Source organism: Asterias amurensis, chromosome 22 (genome assembly GCF_032118995.1).
Source record: "Asterias amurensis chromosome 22, ASM3211899v1".
NCBI classification, from domain to species: Eukaryota; Metazoa; Echinodermata; class Asteroidea; order Forcipulatida; family Asteriidae; genus Asterias; species Asterias amurensis.
The window spans coordinates 2,806,620-2,823,832 of record NC_092669.1 but is presented as its reverse complement, the minus strand read 5'-3'; the positions used below and the strand labels follow the sequence as shown (position 1 = coordinate 2,823,832).

The 17,213-nt window shown below is 39.6% G+C and overlaps 1 protein-coding gene across 1 annotated transcript; it reads left to right on the top strand.

Annotated features, from left to right (window-relative positions):
• Positions 1-828: 828 nt before the first annotated feature.
• On the top strand, positions 829-16,397 carry LOC139953725 (uncharacterized). The gene is made up of 15 exons (XM_071953254.1): positions 829-1,000; positions 2,134-2,283; positions 2,981-3,142; positions 3,798-3,895; positions 4,380-4,462; positions 5,421-5,552; positions 5,798-5,874; positions 7,070-7,277; positions 8,222-8,308; positions 8,623-9,056; positions 9,534-9,642; positions 9,921-10,376; positions 10,574-10,774; positions 13,500-13,664; positions 13,915-16,397. Exons 1-15 carry the CDS (start codon positions 884-886, stop codon positions 14,013-14,015), a joined length of 2,580 nt encoding a protein of 859 aa, XP_071809355.1. The 5' UTR covers positions 829-883; the 3' UTR covers positions 14,016-16,397.
• Positions 16,398-17,213: the final 816 nt, after the last annotated feature.

Here is a 17,213-nt window from a genome sequence, read left to right as displayed (position 1 = left end):
CTCTGTCTGGAAACAATTTTCTTCGATTGTTGTCGAGTGTCTTTGTTTATAAATTTATAACAGTTTGCCCTTTTGGCCGCCCATGAAAAAAAAAATGTCCAGACAGAGGGAAGGGCGGGCCTTGTAGGATGGCCGGCAATGAAGGGTATAACCATGTGGGAATATGGAACAAGGAGTAGACTATTGTCTCAATAAATGAGTGAGTCTATCACATCATGATCAGCTAGCCACACCCGGTAGCCTGCAACGCCCCCCCCCCCCCCCCCCCCCAGGCGAGGAGCCTAGTACTCGTAGCTCCCATTGTCTTGTGTGTGTCAAGTGGGGATGGGTGTGCATTATTTAAAAAAAAAATAAATGAATGGGCGCAACAATAATAAACACTGCTGGTGGTGGATTATCGTGGAGAACTATAAGTTGATCTCCAACCATCTCCATCCCTCAATTTACTCAAATTTTAAACTTTCTAGAGTAATAAATAGACTCATGGACCGGTATTAATGGACCAACCCGTCCGCCAGTGTGTGCCGGCCGAGGAAGGAAACACCTTTAAATATGACGTCATTTTTACCGCAGTTTTAATTGTCCCAAAGTTTAATCGACTGTGCGTTTGTAAATTTAAAATATGAGCCTTTTATTAAAAAAAATAGTCTAATATAATCAAATTAATATATCAGTTGTTCTGTTTAGTTAGAAACATTTGTGACAATTTTTTAATTAAGAAATTACTGTAAATTAATGTTAAGCTTGGTGTGATGCATCTCGGGAAATTGTTTATGGCAGCTAGGTACAGGGTGAGCACTATGTGAAACACGTGAAATAAAACGCAATTCGGACATTGCTAAAAATCTCATTGCGCTGAATTGAAGACAAACTCCGGTCAGATATGCCCGCTGCTTCGTCAAAACCAACCCCTCAAAATGCCCCGCAAGGGGCAACAGACTTCCCCTCGCAACTTATGGCCATCATGGAGAAGAAAATGAGAAATTTGGAGAAGAGGAAGGTAGGTTTTGTTCTGAGGTTTCGCTCGAAAATGTTGTTCCAAAAGTGACGTTGTGTTTCAGACCGGAAGAACAGTCAGCCCGTTGTTTTGTATTGCAATGCGTGTGTGACAAAGGTTGGTCATAAACGATGACGAAATGAAATTTTTGAGTGACTATTTTTTTTTGCTGGTGGCGATAACAAAGGATTTTGTTGAAAATTGTAGATTTTATGTGAAAATTCATGTCAACGGCTGATATATTCGATTTTATAGAATCAAAATGTTTTTTCCAATTTTTGAAAACCGTTTTGTAAATTGTTGAATGAATTTGAAGACGAATGATCAATCCGTTCGATCAATCGATCAGTCAGTCAGGTGATGTTTTGTCTGACATTGACAAACTATTGAACTTTGAATTGTTGAAGTGAACTTTCATTATCATTCATCATGTTTAGTTTCGGTTTAATATATGATTCTTTTTTACTCAAGCTAGAATATTTTGCTTGTTTTCTTTTGTAATATATTTTTGTTTTTTTGAAGAAAAAAAATGATAGAATATTAATATTTTTTTATTAGGTATTACAAACATGACAAACATTCTTTCTCTTGTTTAAAAAAAATCACTTTTTAATAAATATTTTTCTTTACTTTTGTGAATAAATCAAATCCAATTAATTTTGTTTGCCTTATTTGACTCATTACCATTAACAAACACCACAATTACAAATACAAAACAGTGACATGAAACACTTTATTCCTTGTATTTGGCCAGTGGATGTCATTTTCTATGTTTTTTAACGTGGACAATAAATGTTAATGGTTGTTTTTCACCAACCCAGGAAACTGCGGTGATTGATGCTAGCCCCATCTGTCATATACATATACACAAAATTGCTATTTTCCGCTTGATTGACGACCATCAAGACTTAATTTGAATTGTGCTCTCTTTTAATTTATATTATTTATTTTTTTGTCCACCGAGTCCGGACCTACGTGTACCAATTTGGTCAGATTCTTGGAGATTCGCCATTTTCATGCAACATTGTATGGACAATGAAAGCTTCAAGACTTAAAAAGTGTAAAATTCGCATGATTTATGTCCACCCAAAAGTGTGATTTGTGACTTTGATAATCTTTCTGGTCATCGTCCACAGGTCAAGTTACAGCAGTATCGAGACATGGTCAAGGATGGTCAGGAACTGACCAAGGACCAAGTGCAGGCTGCGTCTCACTTTGATGAGGTGGTCAGCAACTTGGAGTTTGCCAAGGAGTTGCATAAGACGTTTACGGTGACCATGTCGGAGGTAAGGCTATATATAGGGATGCTTTCATCTTTTAGCTTGAGAAGGGGGTGGGGGCACGGAGGGGGAATCGGAAGGATCACAAGATTTGTTGAAAGTCAAAGCATTTCCGACTTAAATTTATTGCTTCAGTTCGTCAGTCCCCAGTGGCAGATACAGTCAGTTGCAAAGAAGGCTTGTGCCCCAAGAAGGGCGCCCCTAGGCAGGCAACATTAATCATAATTATTTTAATGCAGGCCTGATGCTTTGTTCTTAAAAAGGACAAGGGCACAGAGGCAGGTTCTCCTTTGTGAAGGGCACCTCTATGAGGTAATGGTCAATTTCTATTAAGACGTTTCATGGGGCATCATGGCCTGTTTGTACCCAGGGTACTGCCTGTTTTGAAGCATCATGCCTGTTTGTAAGAAGTTGATGTGGCTGTTGCCTGGCTGTCCTTGCATAATATTAATTTGCCTGCCCCTTGAAACTACAAGTACAAGTTTAGGCTTGGCAGGAGATTTTTACCCCCTCCCCAAGAGTATGAACTTCGCCCTCCTTTGAATCACCCTCCTTCATCCCATGTTAATTTTCCATTTTGGGGACAGAACATCTAGGGGAAAGATTTTTCTATGACACAGGCTTCTTTATGAAGCGTCATACATTTTTTTGGTAATGCTTTTCTTATTCTTATTAAACAAAAATCTTTTCATGCCTTTCCTAGACCACTAAAGTGTCGAAGAAGCAAGTGAAACGAGAGAACGCCCTGAAGCACGAGCAAGAGTTACGGAAGATTCAGGACGTCATCCTCCTCAATAGCATCCTCAACACCCTGGGTATGGACCACATACGCAACGACTTCTTAGAAGGAAAGAATGGCGCAGTGGTGAGTCAACACTTTCCCCGTTCAGGGTTCTCCACATGGGTTAAATTCTGTCCGGGCGCAAACCATTCCTGCATGATCATCAACATGTGCAAACAGTTCCTGCACAATGGGCATAATGCGCACACCATTCCTGCACTATTGGCAAATTAGGCAAACCATTCCTGCACGATAATCAAATTGTGCAAACAATTCCTGCACAATCGACATAATGCGCACACCATTCCTGCACTCTATTAGCAAATTAGGTAAACCATTCCTGCACGATGGGTGACAATTTATCAAACTATTCCTGCTCCACTATGGGAGTAGTAGTTGTCCAAACATACATGATATAAAAAAAACTTGATTTCATGAGAAACTACGGCTTTTAATACTGCCAACAGGTCAGGTATAATCACTTACAATTACAGAGATGTCATAACAAGGAGAGCACAAAGAGCGACCTCAAGAGGGCGCTAGACTGAACTGGCACTGCTAGATTGACAGAATGTGCAAACATTTTTACGCAAACCCTTTCTGCATAACCAAAACCACTGATCCCGCACTAAAATCCCATTTTGTGCACCATCCCCTGGTACTCTTGCGTTGTCATTCCCAGAAATTGTGATTCTCATTTCCTTTTTTTCCTTCTAATCTGTCGCCCTTCCTTCAACAGAAACTGACTGAGGATCAAGTGAACCATCTTGACGAGTTTTACAAGCTCATTAACCCGGCCAGAGAGGACGAGGAGGAGACGGAAGGAAAGGAAGTCAGGTGAGCCGCTTAGATTGGTACTCTAGATAAGGCTATCAAAAATACCATACATCCTCATGATACCGGTACAGGAAACCAGACATCCCTTACACTAGGGATGGTTTTTTATTTGTTATATTTTTTATTAACAACTTTGATAAAATTCACAAGAACATGAAGGTAAAACCATATGGAACACCCCAGATGTAAATTGGGGTTTTTAAAACCAAAGGTTAATGAATTTCGTTCATAATTTTTTTTTTCCAACAGGCTGTCACATTCCGGATTACAGGATTTGCCATTAATTAACTTTCTCAGTAACTAGCTAGCGGGTCAAGGGCCCAATTTCATTCAGCAGAAAATTCTGCTTCAACAAGAAATGACCTGTGTACCAGTTGCAGCAATGGTAATGTGTGGTATTCTGGCTGGTAACCTTTTTTTGCTAATTTATTTTCGTTAAGCAAAAGTTTTGTGCTAAGCGAGTTTTTGTGTGTTTTTTTCTCAGCTTTGAGACTAAAGTTACGGCAGCAAGTGAGCATCTGAACAGCTACATCAAAGAAGATGAAAAAGAAGTCCTCGGCACAACTTGTATCCTTTGAAATATTTTTTTTTAAGCGTTTTTAACACCTTTTGTAGATAAAGCTTTTGGCCATGACATGAATTCCTTCTCACTGTGAATGAAGATGCATGTAATATAATGTACATGTAGAAGATTCAGCTCCATTAATTGTTAAGTTTTTGAGAAAACAAGTGAAAATGTTTTCAGGAGAGTCCAATTAAAAAGAATTTGTGAATTGTTCTTATTCCTGTCTCAGAAACTATAACACCTCAGCAAATAATATCTTAAGGGAAGCTTTCTATATCATCATTATCTTAAAACCGTGTTATTTTAATGTAAATCTGTGACATTTTTGTCTGTGTCGTACAAAAAGTACCCAAACCCTTTAAGGAATGTTCCTAAAGCTTACAGATTTCGACAGGTTTTTTTCGTACAGTTTAACCGTTTAGCCAATTAACCATCCCAACTAGTTAGAATTGATTTCCTTACAGATTTCTACAGGTTTTTTTTGTACAATTTAACCGTTTAACCAATTAACCATCCCAACTAGTTAGAATTGATTTCCTTACAGATTTCTACAGGTTTTTTTGTACAGTTTAACCGTTTAACCAATTAACCATCCCAACTGGTTAGCATTGATTTCCTTACAGATTTCTACAGGTTTTTTTCGTACAGTTTAACCGTTTAGCCAATTAACCATCCCAACTAGTTAGAATTGATTTCCTTACAGATTTCGACAGGTTTTTTTTGTACAGTTTAACCGTTTAGCCAATTAACCATCCTGACTAGTTAGAATTGATTTCCTTACAGATTTCTACAGGGTTTTTTTGTACAGTTTAACCGTTTAACCAATTAACCATCCCAACTAGTTAAAATTGATTTCCCTACAGATTTCTACAGGTTTTTTTGGTACAGTTTAATCGTTTAGCCAATTAACCATCCCAACTAGTTAGCATTGATTTCCTTATCAAGCATTAAAACTAACAGACAAGGCACTGAAGGAAATGGTAACCCAGATTAATGGCTGCGGCTACCTCGACAACCTACCGACTGAGCCCACTGAGGAGGAGGTTGAAGAGATTGAAGAGGAGCCCACTCAAGATCCAGACCCAAGCTCAGGTGGGTAACTGGTTATAACCCCCCGCCCCCCACAACCCTAACAAGAATTGCACTTAAAAGTAAAGTCTGTCCTGAGCCAATATAGACCTTTATTGCAGATTACTCCGTGGCTCTCGCCAATGTATTGTGCAGAATAGAGCAAGCTTGAAGACCATTGATCGGGATCTGAGAATGATCTACAAGCGAAGAATGTCTAGTGACGTTAAGTACACATTTGCAATTTTTGTTTTTGTTGTTGTTGACAGCTCCGGTGGAGGAAACGCCCGAGGATGACTTTGTTGTGATTCAGCAGGACCAGGTACCGCCTCCAGAGGCACCTGAGGTAAGATGTTCCAAAAATTATTTTATTTAGATATACTTTTTGTTATAAAGGGACTGGGCACATTTGGTATTTTGACAGTGACCAGTTTTCTTCCTCAATGTTTCCCAACGTATGCATAAAATAAAAATAGGCTCGAATTTTGGGTGAAAATCTGTAAGACTACAGGGCATGTAGCTGGAAATTTATTTTACAAAACCACAATCAAATTAGTTGAACAAGCACTCGGAGAAGATCTATTGAATTTTTATTTGTTGGTAAAGTATACTCGATACTCTTGAAACAGCAGAGTTGAAAGATAGTTATCACATTCACAGTCGACACTATTCACAAAGATATTTTCACAGAGATATCTCATTCAAATGAAAAACACACGACCACCGGGCTTGTCCTATTGTGAACTTACTGCCCCAACACCGTGGTCAAGTTTTAAATTGAGCCCTGGGTATAAGGGTTAAAAAATAAAACTATATGTATTATTTCTAAAATATAATGAATAGGGTAGATGGCCTTAGCTTTCGATCCAATCCGGACCTTCTTCAGAGGCATAAAACAAGTACAAACAAATACATATCCATTTATAGAAAAAGAGAGGGGAATGAACCAATAGGAGTGAAGTGGCGAGGACAAAGGATGTTTAGAATGAAAGGATGGGTTACTGGACCATAAAAGTGGTAAATGTTTTGTTCGACAACAATGCAGGAAGACATGAAAGGGTAGGATTAGAGAGCAAGTTGCATCATGATGCAACTAACAATGGTCAATTAATAAGAATAGCAAGATCAAAGGTATGATGATTTTAAAAATAGGTATGAGGGACCTGTGGAAAAAAAGGGGGTGTTACTTACATCAGATAGTTACAGTGATGAATTTATAAAAACAACTTTAAATAATAATAATAATATGAACACTTATAGAGCGCCGGTATCCACCACAAGTGATGCTCATGGCGCAAGGAAGAAACACAAAATTAATGAAAAGCAGCTGTGAAAAAGTGGGTTTTGAGGGCCTCTTTGAACTTATGAATAGAGGACATGTTACGGATATTAAGAGGCAGATTATTCCAAAGTAAAGGACCAGCATGAGAAAAAGCCCCGTCACCCCAACTGTTGTGGGTGTGGGGATTAAACTAGATTAATTTATACTTTATTTCTAAAATATATACATTGTATATTTTTGGATTTTGATCTATCCCCAGGTGACATCGTCCCTCCCGCCAGTAGTCATCCCACCCACGCCCGAGGAGCCGCCCATGTCCAGAGTGCAGCAGCCTGTGGACCACGCCTTCCCCAAGCCCATTGAGATGCCACCCCACAAGGTCAAAGGTCATGGGTCTGACATCTTGGCGTCCGTTCAGCAGGGAAGCTTCAACTTCATGCAAGACTCAATGCTTGAATACGAAAATTGTAAGTGATTTGTGCTGGGGAGGAGGGGGGGGGGTTGAAATGTGTGTTGGCTGTTTAAAGGAACACGTTGCCTTGGATCGGTCGAGTTGGTCTTTGAAAAGCGTTTGTAATCGTTTTTTTATAAATTGCATATGGTTGGAAAGATGTTGAAAAAGTAGAATACAATGATCCACACAAGTTTGCCTCGAAATTGCGTGGTTTTCCTGTTACTGTGCGAACTAACACGGTCGGCCATTTATGGGAGTATGGCCGACCGTGTTAGTCGACGAGGTAAAAGGAAAACCTTACAATTTCGAGGCATGTTTGTGTGGATCATTGTATTCTACTTTTACAACATCTTTCTATCCATATGCATTTTATAAAAAACGGTTACAAACGCTTTTCAAAGACCAACTCGACCGATCCAAGGCAACGTGTTCCTTTAAATGGTGATGGTAAATCGGGAGCCCAACAAACATGCATGCAATGAGTTTAAGGGTTTTGGACCCAATTCACAACCAAGGCTTTGGTTCAGCTATATACGAATACACCGATCCATTAGGCTCGGCCCGGGGCGCACGTGTGAGCAAGAACACATGAGCCTTTTCAATGCCATTCTACACAACTCTGTTGCGCATGCCAAGCACACATGCACGCATGTCAGACTTTATAGTGTCGGACTTTTGGTTGTGCAATGGGTTGTGATTGGTCAATACACAATGGGGCGAAGCTTAATGAATCGGTCTATTGGTTGCTATGACTACAGCTATTACTGTTGATAAGGGTCTCGCTAAGGACGTATTATACTTAAACGCATGATGGAAGTGTTCCACAGAAATAAACGGTTCTAGTATGTACTTTATAATCATTAAGATTTCAGACTAGAATTAACAATGATGATTTTTATCACCAACAAATCTACTTTAATACCAATAACCTGGTTTGTGTTTGCTTTCAATTTTTAGCTCCTCACATGGACCCAGCCGTTGTTTCAGTGTCCCAGTCATACCTACCACCTCAGGGATATAATGCACTAAACCACCAACAAGCTGGTAAGTCAAGAGTCAAATACTTATTTTATAGAGCTGCTTAATCGGACAATTTTGCTGAAAATTTTGTTGCTTAGGAAAAATAAGCATGGTACCAGTCACAAATTGTACATGTGACATGGTATTTTTGCTGGTAACTTTATTCTGGTAAGCATAATTTTGTTCTTGGCTACTTTTTGTGCTTAAGCAGCTCGATGAAACTGGGCCCAGGACTTGAACCCACTGATCAGCAACACCAGCCATAGCTTAAATCCAGTGTGCTTGACCGTTTGGCAACAAAACACCATGAATTGAATGAACAACTTTTCTCATTTCAGAACAATCGATGCAGCAGCGCCAATCCCTCGACCAGCTCAACCAACCACAGACGATGGACATGCCCCTCTCCGACCCCAGCCATCCCTCACAACTCCCGACACACCCAGCATACGACACCCAATCAGGCATGGTGTCCGACCCCGGTTACCAAATGCAGTCCCCGTACGAGACCCAACAATCCAACATGGTCCAGCCACAGAGCCACGGGCACCAACACGGCCAGTTGCCTGGACAGAGCTTAGGGCAGTCGTCCAGTTTGGGCGCACAGGCCGGTCACGGAGGACAGCAGCGCGGACACTCGACCCAGCCGGGCCAGCAAACGATAGACGGACTTTCACAATCGCAGACGATTCTGTCGACGCAGCATCAGCAGATAAGTGACCTTCCAGAGTTCCCGAGTCCGCCAGGTGATGCACAACACTCCAGTGCAGAGGTAATATTCGTTAGTTGAGCACAACACTCAACCAGAGGTTTGTCAAACATGGAAACAGTTTGACAGTAGGTTTGTTCGGAAATTTGAAATTTTTTAATAATAGCCTCTCTTAGTGGTAACCCTTTTTTGAAGGCACTGGACTTGTTTGGTAATTACTCAAAATGTATTTAAGATACAAATTTACTTGGTAACGAGCAACAGAGAGCTGTTAGTAGTACTAAACAGTGTGTGAAACAACTCCATATGAAGAAACCTAGTTTTTGAAAAAGAGCTAATGCAAAGGTTTAGGGGTGTGTTTTATTTTATTATCTTATTGCAACTACGATGACAAGTTTTTCTTTTTCATCTTGAATAACTTTTTGGTATTATTTACCTTTGTTGAAACATCAAGATCATTTAATAATTTCAGAAAAAGATTTGGCCATCTTTCTGTTTATCATTCCTTTATTCTCTCATACTTTTATTTTATTTTTTTAGGACAAGTCTTCAAGTTTGCAGGCCTCAATGCTAGGGCAGCAGAGCTCCATGTCATCCATGGGATCTGGCCCCAGTTACTCACAATCGCTATCGTCACAGAACCTATCGGGTAAAATATTATTATGTTTTCTTTTTAGCTTGAGGGTTAGTTTTCTAACATTTGTACAGCTCTGTATGGCGCTGATTGATTGCTGCTGCAAAACAACTTCATTTTCAAGATATTATTATTATAATAAGAAAACGAAGATAATACCATATGTAACACCTCAGATTGCTGAGTAGGGCTTTCAAAACCAAAGATAAATGTATGTAAGCAGGCTTCGCACTCGGCCTATTACATCCCTGACCACAGTTTGATCAATATTTGTTTTGTTTTTCCCCCTGAAGGCCAAAGTCAAATGTCATCAGACCCAAACAGCCAACATACCTCCCAAATGGGTAACTCATCATCCCACACGGAACACCCCTCCGCCTCGATGCAACAACAACAACAACACCACAGCGGGGACATGAGCTCCTCTTCGGGGCATCCAAACGGGCAACAAGGCAACAACAACCCCCTTGCCCAGAAGTCGACCATGAACGCCAGCGCTCCGCCGTTCCAGATGACCAACTCCACGAGGTCGTCACCTCAGATGCAGGCCATGCAGCAGTCGGCGATCGACCAATCACAGACGGAGATGGGGACATTCCAATCGACGGATTCAACCCCCCAGGCGGAGAAGACGAGCGAGCGTGACAGCGGCAGCCCAAAGGCGGAGACGGCGGCGTCAAAGTCTCCACAGGGGGAGCAGGCGGACAGCATGGAACAGCCATCAGATAACCAATCAAGCAATAGCACAGGTATGAGGGTTTGGACGAGTATTGATGTACCCTTTGACCCTTACTGCTGACCTTTAACCCAAACTTCCTTGAGTGATAAACCCCTACAGAGACCATTTCATTTCTGTATAATCATCACAAGATGCCCATACATTTCTAATCTTGTTCATGTAAAGTCTTGTAAGGTTTAAGTTTTTGTTATAATTGGTTTTTTATAGGGCCCTCATCCTACCCCTCGTACCAATCCTCCTATTCGAACACCTACCAGCCAAGAGGAGGAAACGGCCGCGGCAACCCAAGAGGGGGCAGAGGTAACATCACCAACACCAGTTACCGTGGCAACAGGGGAGGCATGTCATACATGGGAGGAAGGGGCGGAGGGCGGTACCCGCCCGCCAACCCCAACCAAAGCCCAAGAGGTAAGCTCTAAAGGAAATGTTCTTGTGAGGTTGTGACTAAGGTCTTGTAAAGTTTGGCGATCAGCGAGCTCACCAAACACTGCCTTTGTTGAGTGAGTGCACGGCGGAAAGAAATCTGTCTCGAAGAAAATCTATACGTGCACTCAGCGCTGCAATTGAAGTTGCGCTCCATTGATTATTTTTCAATTTTTTGGGCCAATTCTTTGGCAGGGCGGTCTTAAACTTTTTAAGGGCGACCGATTCTCCCAAAACTCATGCGTGGAGAATACTGGGACTTGATAGGTTGTGTTGTTTTTATCAACTTTTGATATGAAGAAGGGGGGCACAATTTATTCAGCCATTGTATTTATAGCTTATGTGAAAAGTAATGACACAAGTATGTTTGCTATAATTGTCTTTACAGGCAGAATTGTTATTTGTGTTTGTTGTGCGATATGTATTGATTTGTTAAAATTTTCCTGATGAAAATCTCATGTTCATAACTGTGGTTTTATTTGAAATTTGTGATTTAATATATTTTTACCAAATGTTGAGCTGGTGTCAATTTTGTCTATGAGGATACAATTTGTTTAAAGCAGCTCTTATGTAATCTGCTTATTTGTAATTTGTTTCTTTCTCCCATTGTATGTTTTTTTTTTAGGCACTTTAGGCACTTTACAAAAGTCCTACTGTCATTGTTATTATTAATTGTGTTTTCTACTGAATGCGTTTTTATTTTATATTTTGATCGTTGCTGTTAAAGGAACACGTTGCCTTGGATCGGACGAGTTGGTCTATAAAAAGGGTTTGTAACTGGTTTTTTACACAATGCATATGGTTGGAAAGATGTTTTAAAAGTAGAATACAATGATCCACACAAGTTTGCCTCGAAATTGCGTGGTTTTCTTTTTACTGTGCGAACTAACACGGTCGGCCATTTATGGGAGTCAAAAACTTGACCCCCATAAATGGCCGACCGTGTTAGTCGACGAGGTAAAAGGAAAACCGTGCAATTTCGAGGCATGTTTGTGTGGATCACTGTATTCTACTTTTACAATATCTTTCTACCCATATGCTTTTTATCAAAAACGGTTACAAACGCTTTTCAAAGACCAACTCGACCGATCCAAGGCAACGTGTTCCTTTAAGATTGAGCATTGTTCAGGAAGTGTGTTGTGTTATAGGCTTAGCAGTAAGAGCTTAGAGATAGAATAGTGAGGGTAGAGTAGAGGTAATTGCTTAAGTTTAATCAATCATAATTTTTCAATTTTATTGGCCTTTGTGTTCCATTTCAAACCATACAAGACCTCACATCAAAAGTTTCCAGATTTATTCAATTGTGGTTAAAAGCCTTATTGAGGTATGGTGGATGTAATAGGAGTGTACTGTTTGGTTTTGGTGTATACACACACATTTACCCAAACCTTTATATTGATGTAGCATTGTGTCCGCCATATCGGTATCATCCATAGAGCTATTTATATTGACTAGAGCGCTAACTTGCTCTGCGTTTTGAAGCCACTCTGGGCGCAGACATGTTTGGTGTGTTGCGTGAATTCGGAATTTTAAGAGAACACACATTGCCGCGATTATTTTACATTCGGCGTGTACGTATACGTACGCAACTGTCCACTCGCGTGCGTCCGCGCTACGAAAACCCTAAAAAAAGAAGGTATACCCGCCTTTTAATCATGACGCACATCGCGCTCGCAGTTTGTGCGCCAATCAGCAGATTGTGCGTTCACATTTACTGCATTTTTTGCCTCGATGGCACATAAAAAAGAACAGACGCTCTATCATGCAAATAGCCGTACAATTGCCGTACAAAATTTCAAGCTTTTGTATTGGTTTGTACATAAACATGGATGCGCCCACACGGCTTCAAAACGTCAGTGCGTGTATAACGGGGTGTTAGCGCTCTAGTCAATATATATATAGCTCTATGGTATCAATAATAATAATAATAATAACCCGTTTTTATATAGCGCTTTTCACACCCGGAGGGCGTCCCAAAGCGCTTCACATTATTACCCCTGGTCACTGGGCCTTAAATCACTCCTTAAACCATCTCAGCTCCCTGGTAGGGAGTATGCAGCCTGTGCAACATTAATATGCGCTACTCGGCTAAATCAACCACAAGAACCATCTCTGCCCTCACAGGTACCCATTTACCCCTGGGTGGAGAGAAGCAATTATAGTTAAGTGTCTTGCTCAGAGACACAAGTGTCACGACCGGGATTCGAACCCACACTCTGCTGAACAGAAGCATCAGAGCTTGAATTCGGTGCTCTTATCCGCTCGGCCATGACACCCCACATGCTGAACAACTAAAGTATCATAGGCCTAAATGGTGTGCTACTCAATGTGCAAATTAATCTAGTGCCTAGATTATGGCATGGAATGCCAAGATATACTAAGCGTCTTTTTAGGTTGATTTTATCACGTATTAAATATTGCTTATCATTGATTTGATATTGAGTAGTAATATTCCAATCTTGCTGTTTGCAGGAGCGCCCCGGAGGTTATGTTTGAGTTTCATCAATAGTAATTTTACAATTTTGAGTGTTTTTTTTTTTTTTCTTTTTTTTTTTACAGTTTAAGCTATATCTGACGACCCCAGTGGGGGAGTTTAGTTTTATTTAGGCGAGCCTTAAGCGCCTTTTTAGTTCGATTGTTTTCACTAAATAAATATTGTTTATCATTGTTTCGACCTTGAATAAGACTATACCATTCTTGCTTGTTGTAGGAGGGTACAACTCGTACCTCCCAAGGGACAACTTTCAACAGAGGGCGCAAGACATGCCCTTTGGAAACTCAAGCCAGAACTATAATACCTTTAACCGGCCCCAAGATCCTAACTATGGAGGCTACAACAATAGGAGGGTGACGACCCAACGGGGCGCACCAAGAGGTAAGGTCACTCATTATAAAGAGAAAAACAACCAGAGGTCATGTCCTTTGTTCCCCATGGTCGTGGCCTTGGTGCCCCTTCAAAAGTTTTCTAAAGTCCTTTCCAATAGAAGTGCCCTTTGCAAAATGAAAATGCCCTCAATCCTAGCTTAATACCTACAACTCATTTGGATGTGTTTGTTTACCAGGAGTTTAAAGAAGGCGATAATAGCTTTAATACACTTTGATGTTTATTTTTTTCTCTTTACCAGGAGCGCGCGGAGGACCAGGAGGGGTCAGAGGTCAAAGTAACTTCCGAGGTCGCGGGGGCAGCACCGGATTCAAGCCCCAATCTTCGCAGTTGACGGTCTAAACCCACCTCCCTGAAGAAAGTAGTGAGCGTGTTTGGAGTATGGAAAAAGGAGAAGAGCTTTGAGAAATGTGAGCAAAATCCATGTTCCATTTTTGAGAAATTTGAGCAAAATCCATGTCCCATTTTGTAAAGCAGTTTTTCCAAATTGAACTTGTGTTGGCTTTAGCTATTGGCTTTTGGCTACCTTGGTGTAGCCAGAGTCAAAGCTGCATGGAGTTCACGTCCCATTTTGTAGGTTATGAATTTTTGTTTTTGTGTGGCAGCCATTTTTTGTTTGTCTTGCACCCGGAAGGATTGGTTATAGTGTCAATGGCTTTAATCATTACATCATAGGTACCCATCTAATGTGAAGGGGGAAGGGTGATATTTGTTCAGTAAAAAAAATAAAAATGGTTTGTTTTGGTTACGTAGTTATTATTTCATTTGTAGTGAGCAATAGTTGCCATATGCAAAATATTTATCACACAACTTTTCCAAAATAAATTTATCACAAACAACTTTTCCAAACATAATTTTGTAAGGTATATTCTCCCAAGGTAGATATGTGCCATTCCTTCAATAAATAACAGTAAATTAATTCTTAAAATATGCAAATTCCCTCACTAAATAATTTGGTTTTGGTTTATTTTTTTGAGTAAATTTTGTACCCCCGGCCATAAAAAAAGGTGATCTCTGAGTTATATAAGATCAACCCTAGACATAACAATCCCATCACTCTGTCCCCTCGAGGTTAAATTGCAGCGGAAAGAAGTGAAAATTTTCCAAAATATTGTATAATTATCGAATATTGTCGTGAACTTTTGGTACCTTCATATCACAATATTTAAAAAGTAGTTTTTTTCTAGATCCTGAAACTATTCAAGAACCTTGAATATTCCCTCTTTACTTAAAAAAAAAAACCAAGTTCCATAAAAATGCCAAATTGAAAATGGTACTTGTTTTAATCCCAACTCCTAAAAAAGACGCTACCAAGTATGGCCTTTTACAGTTGTATAACAATTGAAATTTGTGTGTACTTTTTGTAGTTTTTTTTTTTTTTTTTTTTTTTTTTTTACTGTTATTGGAGTATATCATAAAAGGGTCCATTAGACAGATGTTAAAGGAACATGACAGAATTGGCGTTGCTAGCAAATAAGTTACTGGCAGTGTAAGCACTCTATGTAATCCACCATATACATAAACTGACAAACCTGTAGAAGTTTTAAATTGATGCCAAAACAAAAATGAATAAAACGCTCAGTGAGCGATAAACCCCAAACGCGAAATTAGATTATTTATTTCTCATCAAATATGAAATTTCATACAGAAATATTTCATGGGATGTTTTCAACTATCATCGTCATTAGACCGTTTAAGTTTTATGTAAATCTGTGATCTTCACGCTTTGTGTTTCTTACCAATTCTGTAATGTTCCTTTAAGTCCGAGAGATGCGGAAACGTCTCCTTATTGTAATTGTAGAGATGGGTCGTTTCGTTATAAATGCACACGAAACTGTTGGGAAACGATCACAAAATGCGCAAAAGTTTGTTCCGTCTGTGCTAAGTGCCGGGCGACCCCCATGTGCATGTTTTTTTTTTACATGAATAATGTTACACAAATTTGTTGTTAGAGTTTTCCAGTTCTTATGACTTCTTGTAAGAAACTTCTTTTTTTTTTGTATAAGAGAACACCCTGGGGATGTAATTTGATGTGGTGTTATGCTACATTCAGTTCGTCGAATTGGAACTATAAGGTCGTCAGTGCAGTTTGTAAAGATGCCTGGCCCTTTTTTTGTCTGATGGTAATTTTGTCATGCAGCAGCCAGGGAACCTGACTAAATAGCTGAAGTTGGTTATGACATCATAGGGAAACCCCCCGTTAGTCGTTTTGTTAGTGGTGGAAGATTGCATATTCTGTGAAATGACTTTTGTGTGCAGAATGAACACACAGTCTTGCTTATTTTACCAATGTGCTAAATAAATAAACTTGGTGTTTACTTTTAGCTTTTTGACCTTACAAATTTTAAATTGAAAAGAGCTAACAGACCTCACTGCTACTATTTTTAATACACCAATTTACAAGAACTGGCAGACTTTCAAATGTTTGTTGTTTTCCCGATCCTGGTTTTGTGCAGAGATCAGTGAAGTTTCAGGCCAGGTTGTAATTGTTGCCACAGCATCTAAAGTTAAGGTTTTAAAAAGGCCCAACAACAATTAAAATGTTCTGGCAATTTATACCCCAACAAAATATTTAGTGTCAAAAGAAAGAGCTAAATACTAAAACGGTTAGATTGATGAAAAATTATGTAACAGTTTACCAACTAAGATGCTAAATTATATGTCAACCACGTTTTTGACCGGTTCTCTGATTGGTTGTTTGGTTGGGGTTTTTTTATTGTTTTTTTTTTTTTTTTTTTTTTTTGGGGGGGGGGGGGTGGGGGTGGGGTTGGGTTGGGAGAAAGGATGTTCCACTTTGAAGTTTTTTTAAATTGGCTTCGGATCAGAGTGAGGTCATTCTCTTCACAGTTGTTCAGCAACTAACTTTAATTGTACTAAGCAAACCAATCCACTATTTTGCTTAGCAATTATGTGACCTCAACTACCTTTTCTTTTTTTTTTCTTTTCTTTTTTTTCCAAAAGATTTTGTGCAGAAAAAGTTGTTTTTACACAGATTGGCTACTTTTTGTCTTCTTCACAGAATTTTGTTTCTTTTTGTGTCACTTTTTCATCATTATATCTTGCACTAGCACCTTAATAATAATAGGTGATAATACTGTGGCATTGTCCGCTGTAGTTTAACTTTTGAGAGTGGTATCAATTTTACCATGAGGGGTAGTTGAAATAAAGTTAAAATATTGGCCGATTAAAAAGTTTGTAATCTACAACTTTTTCTGCACAGAAACTTCTCCTAAGTCCCTGATCAGGACCCAGTTTCATTAAGCTGAGTAGCAGAAAATGCTGCTTAGCTAAATCCTTTGCTAAGCAGAAAATGAGTGGGGCACCAGTGGGAATGATGTAAACTGTGTGGAATGTTGGCCGGTAACTGTTTTCTTCTGTGCTTACCTGCTTTATAAAATTTAACTCTGGGCCCAGTATCATTGCTCTTCTACTCTAAGCATAAAAGACGGGCAGTTATGGAAGAGTACAAATCTGTGCTACATGTAAAACAGTTTCTAAGGGTAGCCAGAGGAATTTTTGCTGAAGTATGTGTTTCACTTT

What these genes read in the sequence shown, in the direction of transcription:
- LOC139953725 (XM_071953254.1), top strand. Translation starts at nt 884, where the DNA reads ATGCCCGCTGCTTCGTCAAAACCAACCCCTCAAAATGCCCCGCAAGGG. An exon ending in CGCCTCCAGAGGCACCTGAG is followed by an intron (nt 5,875 to 7,069) that starts GTAAGATGTTCC and finishes ATCTATCCCCAG; the next exon opens with GTGACATCGTCCCTCCCGCC. An exon ending in CCAACGGGGCGCACCAAGAG is followed by an intron (nt 13,665 to 13,914) that starts GTAAGGTCACTC and finishes TCTCTTTACCAG; the next exon opens with GAGCGCGCGGAGGACCAGGA.